The sequence below is a fragment of the Montipora foliosa genome, chromosome 8 (assembly GCF_036669935.1).
Source record: "Montipora foliosa isolate CH-2021 chromosome 8, ASM3666993v2, whole genome shotgun sequence".
NCBI classification, from domain to species: Eukaryota; Metazoa; Cnidaria; class Anthozoa; order Scleractinia; family Acroporidae; genus Montipora; species Montipora foliosa.
The window spans coordinates 20,165,962-20,180,961 of NC_090876.1; the positions used below are offsets into that span (position 1 = coordinate 20,165,962).

A 15,000-nucleotide genomic window follows, 5' to 3' on the forward strand; every position below is an offset into this window, starting at 1 on the left:
ACTTAAGTTTTAGATTTCAAATCTCCCTCCAAAAAGAGGAAGATGGTTCTGGGGTTTCTGGTCTGGTACATGTACTTCTTCATATTACCCCTGTCACACTGCCGTTGTTATACAAGCAACCAATCAAAATTTTTTTTAAGTTCATTATCCTATCTAGAGTCTCTCCGGGCACTCACCTGCTGACCAAAAAGCCAGAGAACTCTGGGTACGAGATTGTCATTTTTTTAGAATAGAAACAGATCCTTAAGGTAATGAACTTTAATAGGAATTGTAATTATAATCATTTATGTCATTTATGTACTGTCTATTATATTGCAATCTAATATATCTATAGATTTAGCGAAGCCTTAAATTAAAAGCAGAGCTCCCGGCTTATTTATTCTTACAATACATGTATAACATTTAAGTTAATATGGCTTGAGTCTGCAATCCAATCGAAACCCAGTGCCTGGTCAGTGGTCAACTAACAAAAAAAAAATAACAGCTGACCTTGATGAGTATACAATTGATTCTCTAAACTTGAGCCCATAATATGGTCACATGATACTGGTCACATTGGCATACGTGGAGGGGTGGACCATCCTGGTCCTGCAGTCGTACGGTGACCAAAACCAAATTTTCTCACACAGATGGGTTACCATATTTTCTTGTGTACCAATGATACTGAGCTTTGCGAAAAAGTGGTAATTCATAACCGTTCGGTGCAAAATAAAAGAATCATTAATGACCCTTGTACTAAATTGAATGTTCAAATTTTTCTCAGAGAAAATCAACACCAAATGAAGATCAACAAAAATTCAACAAACTGTGTGATGGAGTTCAGAACTGTTTGGCTCTTTTCCAAGCTTCACTTTCAGAGGTGAGACAATTTCTTCTTGGACTTATATTTGTCATTCAAAAGAAAGTACAATCTGACAATAGATGTACTTAGTAGTTTAAATAGATCGAGAGCTGATTCTAAAAGGGTTCGTGGAACTGGGTTGCCAGATATGTCAGGGGTAAAGCCTCTCTCACAATCATTCAATACAATGGTGGAATACTATAAAATAATAATAAAAGGAGGTAGGTATATACATACATGTACTGTAGAAAAGAAGGTTACCGGTAGTAAAACAAGTTAAATAATGCTTCAGCCAAGTCTAGCCAGGAAGCATGCAATTCAAAAGGTTGTCTCAAGGAGGAGTGCCCTGCGCAATTTACAGGACTGTAGTGAACCAGGTATCTAGTAAGTTGTGACTCTTGATGAGCAATCTGACTCCAAGTCCTGACCCCAGGGGAGTAGGGTTGGCGGCTATTGTCAGGTCAGAGCATGTGCCTTCCACCATCTGAGGCCCAGGATCGATACACAAACTCAACGCCACATGAGTTGAGTTTACTGGTTTTGAACTGCCTAGTGCTCCGAGAAGCTTTGACCTCTCTTGTTTCCCCATGTCATCAAAATCTAACATGATAGTAACAAGTCATGTAATATTATTTTGGTTTGATCTGCTTTTAAGTAAATGATTTGGTCAGGGATTAAAATTAGTTTGTACTATTACATTAACGCTAGTAGAAAAAGTATTAAAATTTAATGTACCCAGCTACCCTGTATTAGCCTAAAGAAATTGACTTCTACGTGAACTTATTATGATTATATAATATTGTTGTTGTTATTGTTATTGGTCAACGCTCACTTAATGTAATAATTATTACATTATTACATTATTACATACATGTATAATAATTATTATCAAGTCTAACCTTGCCTAACTTTCATTTAGCCTGTCAACAGTCTAAATTTCTTGTACACTCAGTCAATACACCTCTTTCATAATGGCAGCCAAATATTATTATAAAATATTTTTTTGTTTTAATGCTAATAAGCCTTTCCAGCCTCGCTATGGTGAGCAAATTTCAAAAGAATATTTGTTTCAAAGTGAGGAAAGTTGGACTGGTCTAAATTAACATTATTACAAAAGAAAGTGGTCTATAGACTTGTCTGGGGAAAAAAAATGGGATCGTTATGTTTAAATGTATCATTTACAACTGCAAATTATATGATGTAATATTTAAGAGTATCATTTCTAAATTATTTGACTTTCATACAGCTGAAATCTATGTCAGTCTGTTTAATATTCAGTGATTAAAAATTCCTAACCAATGAAGCTGAAGTTTACATCCTTTTTTATATGGTATCTTTATTCTTTGCTTTAGCTTATAGCTGTCAAGGATGAACTTTTGAAGGTGTGTTGAATTTTTTTTCAATTGAGAACAAAATTAATTATAATAATTCCTATTGTAGAAATGACAGTTAGTAACATTGCTTAAGGAGGCTCGAAATAGTTTTTCCTTTTTTCAAGCAAATAAACATATTCTGTCCTTAGATACAGTTAGGGTAATCATATCAAGACGAAATTTGGCCAGGGTATTAAGTACCAGATGTAGATTTCTCACAAAAAATGATGCCCTACACTTCAGTAACAATTAGCCAATCAGAGCGCGCGTTATATCGGCTACAAACACAAGCCATATAATAAAGAGGGATTAAAGGTGGCCCAAGTAAATTCCAGTACTTAGGACCAAACTTAAGGTTGGTGCCTACCAATTCTCAGTTTATGAATATGCTGGAAAAGCAGATCTTAACAAGAGTGGTATTGAAATCCATAAAGAAAAATTGGATGTAACCACACATTTTTAAAAGATAATTAATCTGCAATATTTGTAAAAAGCATTCAAATACAAAGCAATGTATGAACATGTATGGCATTCTTTTCCAAATTGAAGCTCTGAAAAACGCATGTTTACCCCCTAATTTCTTTTTTGATACCAAGAGCACTTGCTAAGTTCTGCTTTCTCCACATAGTTCTAAACCACGCAAAAATATCCCTGTATTAGTAAGCATAATCCATAGGAAACCCGAGTGCCTTGACATGCGCGTAACGTACATGTATGCACAATAACAATAGTTACGGTAGGCACCGTCCTATAATTGCCCACTTCCTTTCCAAGCAAAATTTCCAGAAAGTTTTGGCTTAATGCCGTACTCGGAAGTGTAATATTCAAAAGAAGTGCTTTTAATTTGTTTTTTGCTATTTATAATAATTGTATTCTTTATAAGTTTTTTAATTTATTATAATTTTCGATAACAGAGAACGACTTTCTTTTCAGCATGCTCTTCCTCCAAGTCTGCTTTTGAAAATTGTTTTGGTCACTGGAAAGTTGTTTAGAAGGTGATTTAATTATTATACAACAGAATAATGTTTTCTTGCAAACATACATAAAAGTTGACTTTGAGTAGTAATTCAATATGTTAAGTACATTAAGTATATGCTCAAGGCAGAATTGAAAGAATTGCCATGTCTTACTTCTTTTTCTAGTGCATTCCAAGTCTAATCTACCATGATAAAAAAAAGGAAATGATAACTTGACCATTCTTAATAGCTGTTTAGATAGAACAATATGTGGTCTATGCAAACTGGTATTTCATTTCACAACTCTGTCAATCAGTGGAGGTAGAGTGTCTGAGAAACATCCAGGAGCTTCTACTATTGGCCGCCACCTCCTCGATGGACACTGCTGCAGTGCCGTGGCTGGGAAATCCTGCCATTTATTCAGTCATGATTGAGTCCCATTCAGCACAGGATACAGGCACTCATCACACTGATAAGAAAAAAAAAAAGGAAAAATGTTGGAGGGATGGAGACAGCTAAATCCTCTACAAATGCACTTTTCCCCCTGTAACTGTAACTGTAACTGCATTAATTCAATGTCACAAATTATTTGCATGAAACTGTTTATAATAGCTTGCCTCATGCAGTCAACTCAATTTTAATTATCACTTTTTCGTTCCATAGCTCCTCAGACCTAAGTGTTCCTATCACGGAACTGGTGCGGATGGTTAAATTGTATTCCACTCCATGGGAGACCAAAAGTGCTTCACTGAAAAAGCTTCATGATGATTATGAGAAGTAAGTAAAGAGTTAACTTAATTGATTGCATTGATGCAATTATACTGTAACTGAAATAGTAATATACACGTATGAGTTGGGGGTACGAAAGCATTTTTGCAAAAATGAGCACTTTCTTAATGCCTCAAACTCATTTACATATACAAGTCATCAGCTGATGGAATAAATTTTTTGATCTCAGTTTTTTGGAAAACTATGTGGAAATAATTTTGGGGGTATGATATTTTTGGCAGACGAGAAAGGCTTTCTTTCTTTCTCCGACTACATGTCAGTCTGTTTACAGACGGAATCCAATCTTTCTCCTCAACTTCGTTTTCTTGTGGTTCAAGCTTTACAAGATATCCAGTGTTCTGTTGTTTGCAACTACCTTTCCCTGACAACTCATTTTCCTGTTTATTTCTTCCTGTTTATTTCTTCCTGGTATTCCTCTTCTATTTTGGAACCAATTAACGCTCTGCCTGTTCTTCTCGTTTCTTTCTCATTGTTAAAGAATTTACGACGCTTGTCTGGTTGGGGGTTTGGTACTGTTCGGGAGTACCTTCAAAAGCTTTCCCAAGGCTTGAACACTTCCGTTTTAACTTGTTTGCATCGGCTTTTCGAACCCTTGACTCGTAGTTGACGATGTTAATGTCTTCTTCCATTGCCATAATTTTTACGGCATGTAGCCTATCTTCTACTGTGGTAACTAGTCATCTCGCCACCAGGAAGACTCGCCACCAGCAAACTCGCCACTAAAATGCAATCAAAGTCGCCACCAAGACGAGTTATCTCGCCACCATGCAGTTGCTTAATTTTTTAAGTTAAACTTTACGGAGTTTGTCTACTTGATGTATCTAAAATTAAAAGGTAAAGTAAGTTATACGCGGGACTGACTCGCGGCCCTTGACGCACGCAGTGGAAGCGATCAGCATTTCATGATACAATCCTGTTTTTTTCTATTGTCAAGGCACACTGAAAGGAAGGAAGGAATAAACTTCTTAACAAAAGCGCTCAGCCTCGTTGGTCAAATAAATTAGTAGCCAAAAGGAGTCTATAAGGCCAGAAGTCAGTGACAACAAATTAAATAGGAAAGACGCGCGTAATCTTTCCTCTCCGCGAAGTTAACTTATTCGAAAATGATGGACGAATCAAAGTCTGTGTCACCATGATGGAAGTCGCCGATGATCCGCGGTGAATTTCGATCCTTGTTGAGTTTTTGAGCTGCTTAAGCTGTAAAGTGTTTTTGTTAACATAACTGAATCAAAAACGCCATCAAAAGTATGGGAATTCATTAACGTTGCTTGTGCGGCACGCAGGAAAGGAGGTCAGGTGAGAGTTTTTCAACTTCAATAGGGTATTGTCTCAAGACTTTAATTATATGCCTCCCTAACAAAGAGCAGATGACACCCATAATATCTTCCAATCACATTGCTGCGATTTCGATCCAGACCGTAAAATAGAGTTCAGTGTAATCAATGTGTCAGATTTTCGAAAAAGTGACTTTTTCGATTATTCCTTTATCTGTGAATAGCCATAGTTTCCTTGACTCCATAGAGTAAAAATGAATTTGAGCCCGGCATAGTCAGTCGAACGTTCAGAAATCAAATTTAATTGAACTCAATCCGTGGATTGACTTCGAGTTCGGCAATTGAACGAAATTGAAGACCGAGCTTGAACTTTGCGAGTTCAATTGTATTCGATTCACGAGTCAGGTTAACATCGTTCCAGTAAGCAGTCGTAAACCAACTATCAACAGTACTAAGTGACCACATCATTCTACACCTAAATTATCTGAACAAAACACACTGCGATTGAAAAGGTCAAGACAATAAGTAAAGTTGTAATACCGACCATGTTAGTTATGTTAACGTAATTATCTGTAGTGCTAGTTTTCCCGCGGTTAGCCCGCACGGGTTAGCCAGAAGGACCGCTGAAACCGAAGTTTCCGTTGCTATCAGTTTATCCAACAATTTAATAAACTCGAATTTAGCTAAGCTGAAGTATCTACCACTGACAGGTATTTACCACAAGCTTTTGAAAGTGTTAGGTTTGTGTAACTTTGCAAGTTCTTTGACCAATCATAGCTCAGCAGGAGCATAAACGCCAGTTTTAGGAGAGCTAGAGAGTTGCTAGGCTGCCGGCAACGGCAGAGTGCTGAAGTTCCATGCCAGAATAAAGAAGTTAAAACGCTGAAGCTGTGTCAACAAAATCTGTCCCGTGGCACATTCAACCTTAAAAAAATGTGTGACATCAAACTGGAACTAATGACTGATATAGATATGTTTCAATTTATCGAAAAGGGAATAAGGTGGTATTTCATATATTGCCAATCGATATGGAAAACTGAGCAAATAATAAATATATGAACAATGACGATGAGACAGCGCCCTCAAAGTAACAATGTACTTGGATGCTAATGACCTACTGGCGGTTTCAAATGGTTAAAACAAAATAACATTGTTAAACTAGACCTTGCTGAGTACACTGAATACAGAAGAAAAAGGTTTAATCCTCGAAGTTGACCTTGAGTATCCTAAAGAATTATATGATATTCATAATGATTATCCTCTTGCTGCTAAAAAAAAAATAATAATAATATTAGAAAAAACATATCGCCATATTATCAGGCAAAAAATAATATATAGATTTAGCCAAGCCAAATTTAAACAGAGCTCTTAGGTGTTTTTTCTTACTGGCTGTAGGGTTAGTGAAAATAAAAGGTTTTCGAATTGTCCGAAGTGTACTACTTGAAATTCCAAATGTTAGCATGATTGTATTAAATTACATGCTTTAATAGGTGGGACCCCATTATTTCTCTGACTGCTGTCTGTATCTCTGCTTAAATTGCCTTAAGTGTAACGCATTTTCAGGTTATGAATATGTCAAAAGGATATTTCAGGGGGAAATTTTTCAGGTTTGGGCTACACCCTCTGCATGTTATTTTGAAACCCTGCTTTTAACTCAGAGTTTTCAGGCCTCAGTGAGAACTTGCACATATTATTACATGTATGCACGGAAATATGTCAACAAAGTAGCCATGCACGAATACTGGTATTTATGCTTTCTTCACCTAATTTTGTGTGAAGCTCAGGTGAGCAAGTCATCCCCTGAGTTATCCTGCATGGCAGGCAGTTTGGTGAATTTTAGTTGACCTTTGAAGGCAATGGCCGCGCGAAAACCTGGACTGAAGTCAAAAGAGCATTAAAGCAAAGGAGGAACTTGGGCGAGAAGAATTTGGCGAGAAACCGCCTGCAATCAACCCCACAAGATTTTCGATGCTCCCATTCACCAGTAAATATCGTTCCTGATTGGCTAATAAAGTGTAAAAAAAATCCGCCTGTCAGTCAAGTTACAGCTCCTTTTCGTAAAAGTGTGAAGAAAACAACAGAGTCGATGCTCTGTTTAAAAAAAAAGAGAAATCTGGAAACTTCCTTGCGGCAGGTTGGCCGGGATTTTCTGGTGTACTTAAAGACAGCGGAAAGACGTTGTAAAGCAGCTAATAAATGCAGGTGATATTTTAGCGGTCCAAATCCCATGGGGTTTAGAAAAAAGTTTCATGTTTCAGCTTTTTCTGCAAAATAAAGGAAAAGATGACTGGCAAAATGATTGTGTTCTGCATTAGTAAAAATCACACCTTTGAGAAGTACGGGTATCATCAATGACCAGATTACAGAACGCGATTAGGGCTCAGGGAATCCTCTTTGGAGGCTGCCATCCATTGGGAAGTTCCACCTGGTATTCGCTTTGGCAGGAGAGGCGCTGGACCAGGCATTTTCTAAGGTGCTGAAAGGACATTCGAATATCTTCCACCTAAGATTTTCCTTTATTTATTGTTGACGAAAGGCACACAGTAGAAACATTGACAAGGAAACGCCAATTGTAAGTTGAATTCTCATTTCGATCTTGAAAAAATTTTCCCAGTGAATATATTCACGCCAATGTTTACACGAGTCGCGCTATGATTTTTGGTAGTTGACATCAAACTCATGCTAGCGCGCTCCTCAAACATGATTGGAAATGGGAGATTTCAAAAATCTTGTGGGGTTAATTGCAGCGGTTTCTCGCTCCTTCTCCTCTCCCCCTCCCCCCTCGCTTGCTCTTTTAACTTATTTTCACTCGAAAGCCAAGCTTCTAAAATTCACCAAACCGCCAGCTACTCTGGCTACCCCTTGAGTTTGATGGGTAATCTGATTTGTGGTTGCTTTTGTTTCTTTCAAAAGCAAGCAAAGGCAGCTCAATGTAGCTTTACAGAAGCTAGTATTGGTTGGAATTCAGGTAATTTTCTTTGATTCGTAGTTTTGTTAGACTTGTAAGAAAAAAATTAACATGCAGTCGTTTAACGTGTCCACAACATATACTCTTCTGTTACTAACAGAGGAGTGAATATAGTGAATATTTTATTTTCTAGTTGTTATTCTTGTACTGTGACATCCACGAATTTAACCTTTGACTTTCTCCACAGAGTGAAAGGCTAGCTCAAGAGAGAAAAGTGTTGAATTGGGAGAAGCTGTTCTCTAAAATGATGGTACGTACAACTGTGTATAATATTATTTTTTGGGTATGTGTACGGTGACATATTGCTTTTTATTATATGGAGGAGAGTGTTTTACTGGGAACTAAACCACTCGTAGATTCCATACGCCACTACATCCGGGACCCGAGTGGCGTATTTTCCGTATGTCACCTTTGTGAGTGTCGTATCGTTCAATGACGTCACGATTCCCGCCTTTTTTTTCTCGCCTTTTTTATAAAGCCCAGCTGTATTTGTAAAACGTGACTACTTTGAAACACAATAAAATCGGAAATATTCAATATTTAGTCTCCATATAATAAAAAGAACATTACGCGTTGGCTCGAAGATATGAATTTTATGTTCTCGTGGCAAGAACAATATCTCACTCGTTCGCTTCGTTCACTCGTGAGATATTGTTCTTGCCACTCGAACATAAAATTCATATCTTCTCGCCACCGTGTAATATCCTCTATATATGGTATTTCTTGGATAGAGGGAGCTTAAATTTGCAACAACACAACCAGAAATAATGTGCAAGTTACCTTTTTTAAAGTGGGACTGATTTTCTTCCAGACTTCAAAGGCACATGGTTACCGCTGGAAATTCCTCATTGAATCTTTCAAAGAAAAAGTAAAGACGGGGTAAGTGACTTTTCTGCATGACTTCCCTCCCTAGTGCATTGTTTTTTTGCGAGGTCTACCTTATAAATGTTGTTTATTTTTATTTTATCGTTATTTGTTTTTGTTGTCAATGAAAACGTTTTCAAGCAGGAAATCAGAGTCCTATAGGCAGGATGGATTCGAAACTACGATCTCCGTAACGCCGGTTGGATGCTTTACCCATAGAGCTGCTAGAACTCTTAAGGAATCCTGCCCAGGGACACCATTTTTCGAAACTCCTGGAAACATTTCGGGTCTGAAAATCCGTTTACGAGCTGCCATTCGGTTATTTTGATAGGCTGGTCTCTTCACATGTTTCAAGATACATGTAACAAAGAATAAAATGATTGTAAAGTTTGACGACTTAAAACCTCTCTTTCTTCAAGATACAGAGAGAATTGGCCATTTCCGACGGTAGCCTCGCAGCTCCTACAAGGTCTCACCTGATTGGAGACCACCCTTGAGGTTTAACAAAAGAACAAATAACAGAAACAATGGCCCTTTTGTTTTAGGCCTAGGGTAACAGAAACAATGGCCCTTTTGTTTTAGGCCTAGGGTCCATTGTTTCTGTTATTTGTTCTTTTGTTAAACCTCAAGGGTGGTCTCCAATCAGGTGAGACCTTGTAAGAGCTGCGAGGTGACCCATTTCCGAGTTCATGTCTACCTCCTCTTCAAAGCGAGTCTAAGTGGCAAGGTTTTGTGATGGTAATTAGTTCTACTTTACATAAGAATGACTACTAATTTTCGTAACAAAAACTTCGCACTTAGCCTCGCTTTGAAGAGGAGCCAGGCAAGAACTCGGAAATGGCCTATTGAGACACCCGAAAAGGGGCCCAAAAGTTTCGGGACTTTCGAGAAACGGGCCCCAGGATTGGGATTTCGCCCATTGCCAAGCAACTAGTTTCTTATCCGTCCTACGAGCGCTTTTCACCTTTAAAACTCCTGTATTTGCGTTTTCAAGTAGGTGACTTTTACTGTTTTGCTACCTTGCTTCATTACCCGTAATCTGGACGCATCAACAATAAGTTTGTGGCTGAATTAGTTTTATTCGTCACTTTTTTTTTCTAACTCTTCTGTAGGGAAGTTTATGTTGCTGGTACAAGTACAGACGAGGAAGCAGGTAATGTGGTCATTTTTATTCTCCATGGATTGAACTCTTTTAGTACTGAATTTCTTTTTTGTGGGTCTAGCAATTTGTTGCATAGTTGATTCCAAGCGATTCACACAATTGCTCATTCCCCAGGATATATCACCTTTCACCCTGCGTGTAACCCGGCCTTTCCCTACCACCATCCCCCTTCCCCCTGAGGGTAAAACAGTTAGAAAGAGCCGCCTTCCTCTTGTTTTTCCGTCGGGTCGGTACGGCTTCACGTAGGTCATCACGTTTTTCCCATTTTACTTGCCTTATTTAAATTTGCTGTCGATCATTAAGATTGTTCTATTTTGTAAACTACAGAGCGAGAAAAGCAGAAAAATGAGCGGGAGCTGGAACACATACGCCGGAGAAACATGAGCCGAGATACAACTGCAAAGAGAATCTTAAGAGAGTCTGTGGGAGAAGCAAGTGGTGACATACCGGTAACGCTTAGTTATTACGTATTGGTTATACTTCTAAAAAAAGGTCATCGGTGTACAGCTACGGATAAGCAGTTTCAAACAAGTCAAAACAATTTCAAGGCTATAGTGCTCCTTTAAAATACTTCTGGCGATTTGGCTTTTACGTGGCCACATTATTTGCATAAAGTTGGCAAATGTGGTTGTCAACGGCCGAGCTAGTGAGCTGGTTGCTCATATTACAGTGTTTCTAGCACCACCACCACCACCACAACAACAACAACAGCAAAGAAACCGTGATAATAAAAAAAAACTTCATATCTTTTGTTCATACTTTTATCGGCCTTACCGCCATCGTAATTCACCAGTCATGGAAAACTCACTGCTTTCTGTTACTGAATGAGCAGGGCTTGAAATTGCGACCAATACAGTCGCATTTGCGACTCAATTTTTTCCCTTTGCGACTAAAATATCTGGAGAAGTCGCAAGTTTGCGACTTGTTTTCATCTTCGCTCTTTCGAAACAAAAGGGTTCGCAGTTGCCGAGCTTTGCTGCTCTTTTTACTAAAATAAATGAAGAAATGACAAAATTATTTTGTTTCTCGCCTTGAGTTCTTTCAATCTGAAGATAGCGTAATTTCGCTGCAATGTTACGTACACAACTCCATTCCTTCGATATCATTCGCCATTTTCAGCGGTTTCTTGCAACACAAGTATTGTGGGTTATATTAGGGAGCTTAAGCAACGACAACGGCGACGGCAACGAGAACGTCACAAATTTGCATATTTAGTGGGTAAAAACAATAGCTTTGCACGCCCTGCACGTGCGTTTTTCACTTTTGTCCGTTTTGCTACCGTTGTCAGCAAAACAACAACGTGAAATAGCCAAGTTTTTGGTTTTATGAAGAACGTCAGCACTTGAGGATAAATTTTCATTTTCTCTCCTAAAATGGAGTGCCGTTCCGACTGGTGTCATCTTTGAGGAATTACCACACCCTTGTCATATTTAAAACGTTGAAATAGTCACGAAGCGATTAAAATAACGCAAATTTAAGCCCCATTTACACGAGCAATTTTTCCTTGACAAGTTTTCCTTGACAAGGAAAAATTGCTCGTGTAGATGGGGAATAGTGGACAAATTTTCCTTGTCAAGGAAAATCTGGCGTGCTACCTTTTCCTTGACAAGGAAAAATTGTCAAGTCTGAAATTTGCTCGTGTAGATGGACAACAAGGAAAATGTGACAAGGAAAACTTGTCATATTTTTCATTTACACTACCAAGGAAAACTTGTCAAGGAAAACTCGTCAAGGAAAACTTGCTAGAGTGTACAGTCGGCAAGTTTTCCTTGACAAGTGGACTTGTCAAGGAAAAATTGCTCGTGTAAATGGGGCTTTATATTTTGAGATGACGTTTTCGTTGCTTAAGCTCCCTATTTTGTTTTACTACACCGCTGACAACACAATGCAGCGCGACGATTTTGCGACTAAATTTTTGCGAAATTGCGACTAAATTTTCGTATCTTGTCGCAAAATTGCGATTGGATTTTTTCGTTAATTTCAAGCCCTGATGAGACACAGTCCTTTCGGAAAAGGCATGATGAAACACACAAAGTCATATTTTCTAGTCCGGCCCGACCTAAACTCAGTAAGCATTTTATCATATGGGCTCTTTACACTATTCATAAGCACTCAGAAGATGAAGTTTGCATAGAAAATTGATCTAATATGTTGTTTGCATTTGCTTTCCGGCTGTAAATAACTTCGTTATTTAAAAGCGACGAAATCCTCTAAAATTGCATCGCACGGAGCAGTACGTTTTCCAAGTAGGGCCGTGCGACTTTTTCCGTATGGCCCTCAAACGGGGATTTTCCCAATAGTTTTACAATGAAAGCGCGCGCGGGGGCCGTACGGGCCATATGATAATTTATTTACTTACTTTTTATTTATTTACAAGGCAGGTGGGCATACAATAGAACACTAGGTCCCCTCAGCTAAGTGAACCCGCCACCTGACCATCCCCCTAAAAGGAAATGATACCCATTCCCTGGAACCCCAATAATAGAAGACAAACCAAAAGAAAGAAGTATTCAGAAAAAAAGAAAGTTAACAAGAACAACATATAACATTATTGGCGCGGCAGCACTTTGGACAGACTAATTTGTAAGAACGAATGTCATCTTGAGTGAAGACTGAACTTAGTCTATTATAGAAAAGACGATTTTACCTTTTTCTTAAAAGGTACTATTTCAACCTCCGATCTTATAGCGATAGGTATAGATAAGTTATTCGGATGAAAAAAGAGTTGCGGAAAAGAGATGTATTAGCGGTTTTGTTATTGAGAAAAGCCCAGAAGATCCCCGACGGGAACGCCCACTACAAAATTGATCAAGGTTATCTAGATTAATGTCAATAAGTCCATAAATACACTTGTAGAAAAATGATAAATCAAGATATTCAAGCCAGTAGTTAATAGGTAGGAGGTTAAGGTTCAAAAGTCTGTCCCTATATGAGAGTTCAGAGTTCTTGCAAATAAAACATGTAGCTCTCCTTTGGATATTTTGTACTTCCAGCATGAGTATGGGAGATTGTGGCGCCCAAAGCTGTGAAGCACAGCACAGGTTAGAGCGCACGAGGGAGTTGTGAAGCAGCTCCAGGGAATCCTTCTTGAGGTCACCCGAGTGGTTCATTTTTAGAAATCCCAGCATTCTATTAGATTTTGCAACTATTTGAGCAATGTGTGCAGTCCACTTCAAGTCCTTCGAGACAGTGATGCCAAGGTCTTTTGCGGAAGAGACAATTTTAAGATTCTCATCCATTAACCTATGTAACCTTTCGGAGCTTTATCTTTTTCTTGTTATCCTGAAGTTAACACCTTTAGATGGTTGGAAAAAAATCTCATTATCGGTGGACCAATTTTGCAAGCTATTCAGGTCATGTTGGACGTCAAGAAAGTCATTGTTACTCTTGATGATTTTAAAGCATTTTGAATCATCAGCAAACATCGCTAATTTACAATGATTAAATACTTGAGGCATGTCATTGATGTAAATCAGGAACAGACTTGAACCCATTAGGAACCCTTGGGAAACACCGGATATGACAACATTTGAGCTGGAGGAGGAACCCTTTTTGACAACACGCTGCATACGACCAGTGAGATAGGTTTCAAACCAGCGCAGAAGAGGACCGTCAATTCCAAACCATTTGAGTTTGGATAATCGGAAGCCTTTGATTGCAAACTGAATCAAATGCCTTCATAAAGTGAAGGTATACAATATGAGTCCAATGCCTTTCCAATTTCATGAAAAACTTGAAGCAGTTGCGATACACAAGATTTCCCTCTCAGGAATCCATGCTGGAAAGGATAAATCTGTTCACTAATGTGAAAGAACAGTTGAGTGGCGATCGACAAGGCGTTCCTGGAGTTTCGATATCACTGGTAACAGAGAGATTGGCCTATAGTTAGAAACATGTTTCGTTTGCCCTTTTTTGTGAATCGGTTTTACATTAGCAAATTTCCAGTATTGACTGCTTGCACAAATCCCATAATACACCTCTTTTACCCAGGCATTGTTCTCGACTTCTATTGGGACATTTTCATGTCTCAGAAGAAATTGCAAACAATTGGTTATGCAAAAGTTTTTGGGGGGTAATAGAGGTGTATTATGGGATTGTGCAAGTTGTAAATGTAGGGCAGAGCCCGTGCCTCAAACCATAATTGATTATATGGTCAATAGCCCATGAGGCGAAGCCGAATGGGCTATTTGCCTCATGGGCTATTGACCCGTGGCCCTTGAGGGCGAAGGGTCTAATTGTTTTAGTATCACCCAACTAGTCGCAGAGAAAAGGCAATAATAAAGTTAGCAAATGCAAGTTGAAAAAATATTTTTTTGGGAATAAAGTGAAAGAAAGCGTCACGCTTAAGCTAGCCAATTAAAATGCAGCATTTGCATTAGTCCACTAGTTGGGTGATACTAAGTACCGTTATACAAGGTGCAAGGCTATTAGCACACTCCTTTAATGTAATGTTCGGTAATCCATCAGATCTATGCCATAACACAGAAATAAAATGTAACTGCAAGTAAATTGCGCTCAGTATACCAGTGCCAAGGTGGGAGGCGCGGTGGACTCATGGTTAGAGTGCTCGACTCCGGATCGAGTGGTCCGGGTTCGGGTCCTGGCCGGGGACATTGTGTTGTGTTCTTGGGCAAGACACTTTACTCTCACGGTGCCTCTCTGCACCCAGTTGTATAAATTGGTACCGGCGAAATGCTGGGGGTAACCCTGCAATGGACTAGCATCCCATCCAGGGAAGAGTAGAAATACTCCTAGTCGCTTCATGCTAATGAA

The 15,000-nt window shown here is 38.7% G+C and overlaps 1 protein-coding gene across 1 annotated transcript in view; it reads left to right on the forward strand.

Annotated features, from left to right (window-relative positions):
* Positions 1 to 15,000, forward strand: part of LOC137968356 (uncharacterized) — a 45,479-nt gene that overhangs the window by 4,943 nt on the left and 25,536 nt on the right. Inside the window, exons 3-11 of the mRNA XM_068814949.1 lie at positions 764 to 859; positions 2,194 to 2,223; positions 3,148 to 3,209; positions 3,834 to 3,947; positions 8,147 to 8,201; positions 8,389 to 8,451; positions 9,013 to 9,080; positions 10,178 to 10,218; positions 10,555 to 10,676. Of these exons, the coding sequence (XP_068671050.1) occupies positions 764 to 859; positions 2,194 to 2,223; positions 3,148 to 3,209; positions 3,834 to 3,947; positions 8,147 to 8,201; positions 8,389 to 8,451; positions 9,013 to 9,080; positions 10,178 to 10,218; positions 10,555 to 10,676 (651 nt within the window). The remainder of the gene's footprint in view (positions 1 to 763; positions 860 to 2,193; positions 2,224 to 3,147; positions 3,210 to 3,833; positions 3,948 to 8,146; positions 8,202 to 8,388; positions 8,452 to 9,012; positions 9,081 to 10,177; positions 10,219 to 10,554; positions 10,677 to 15,000) is intronic.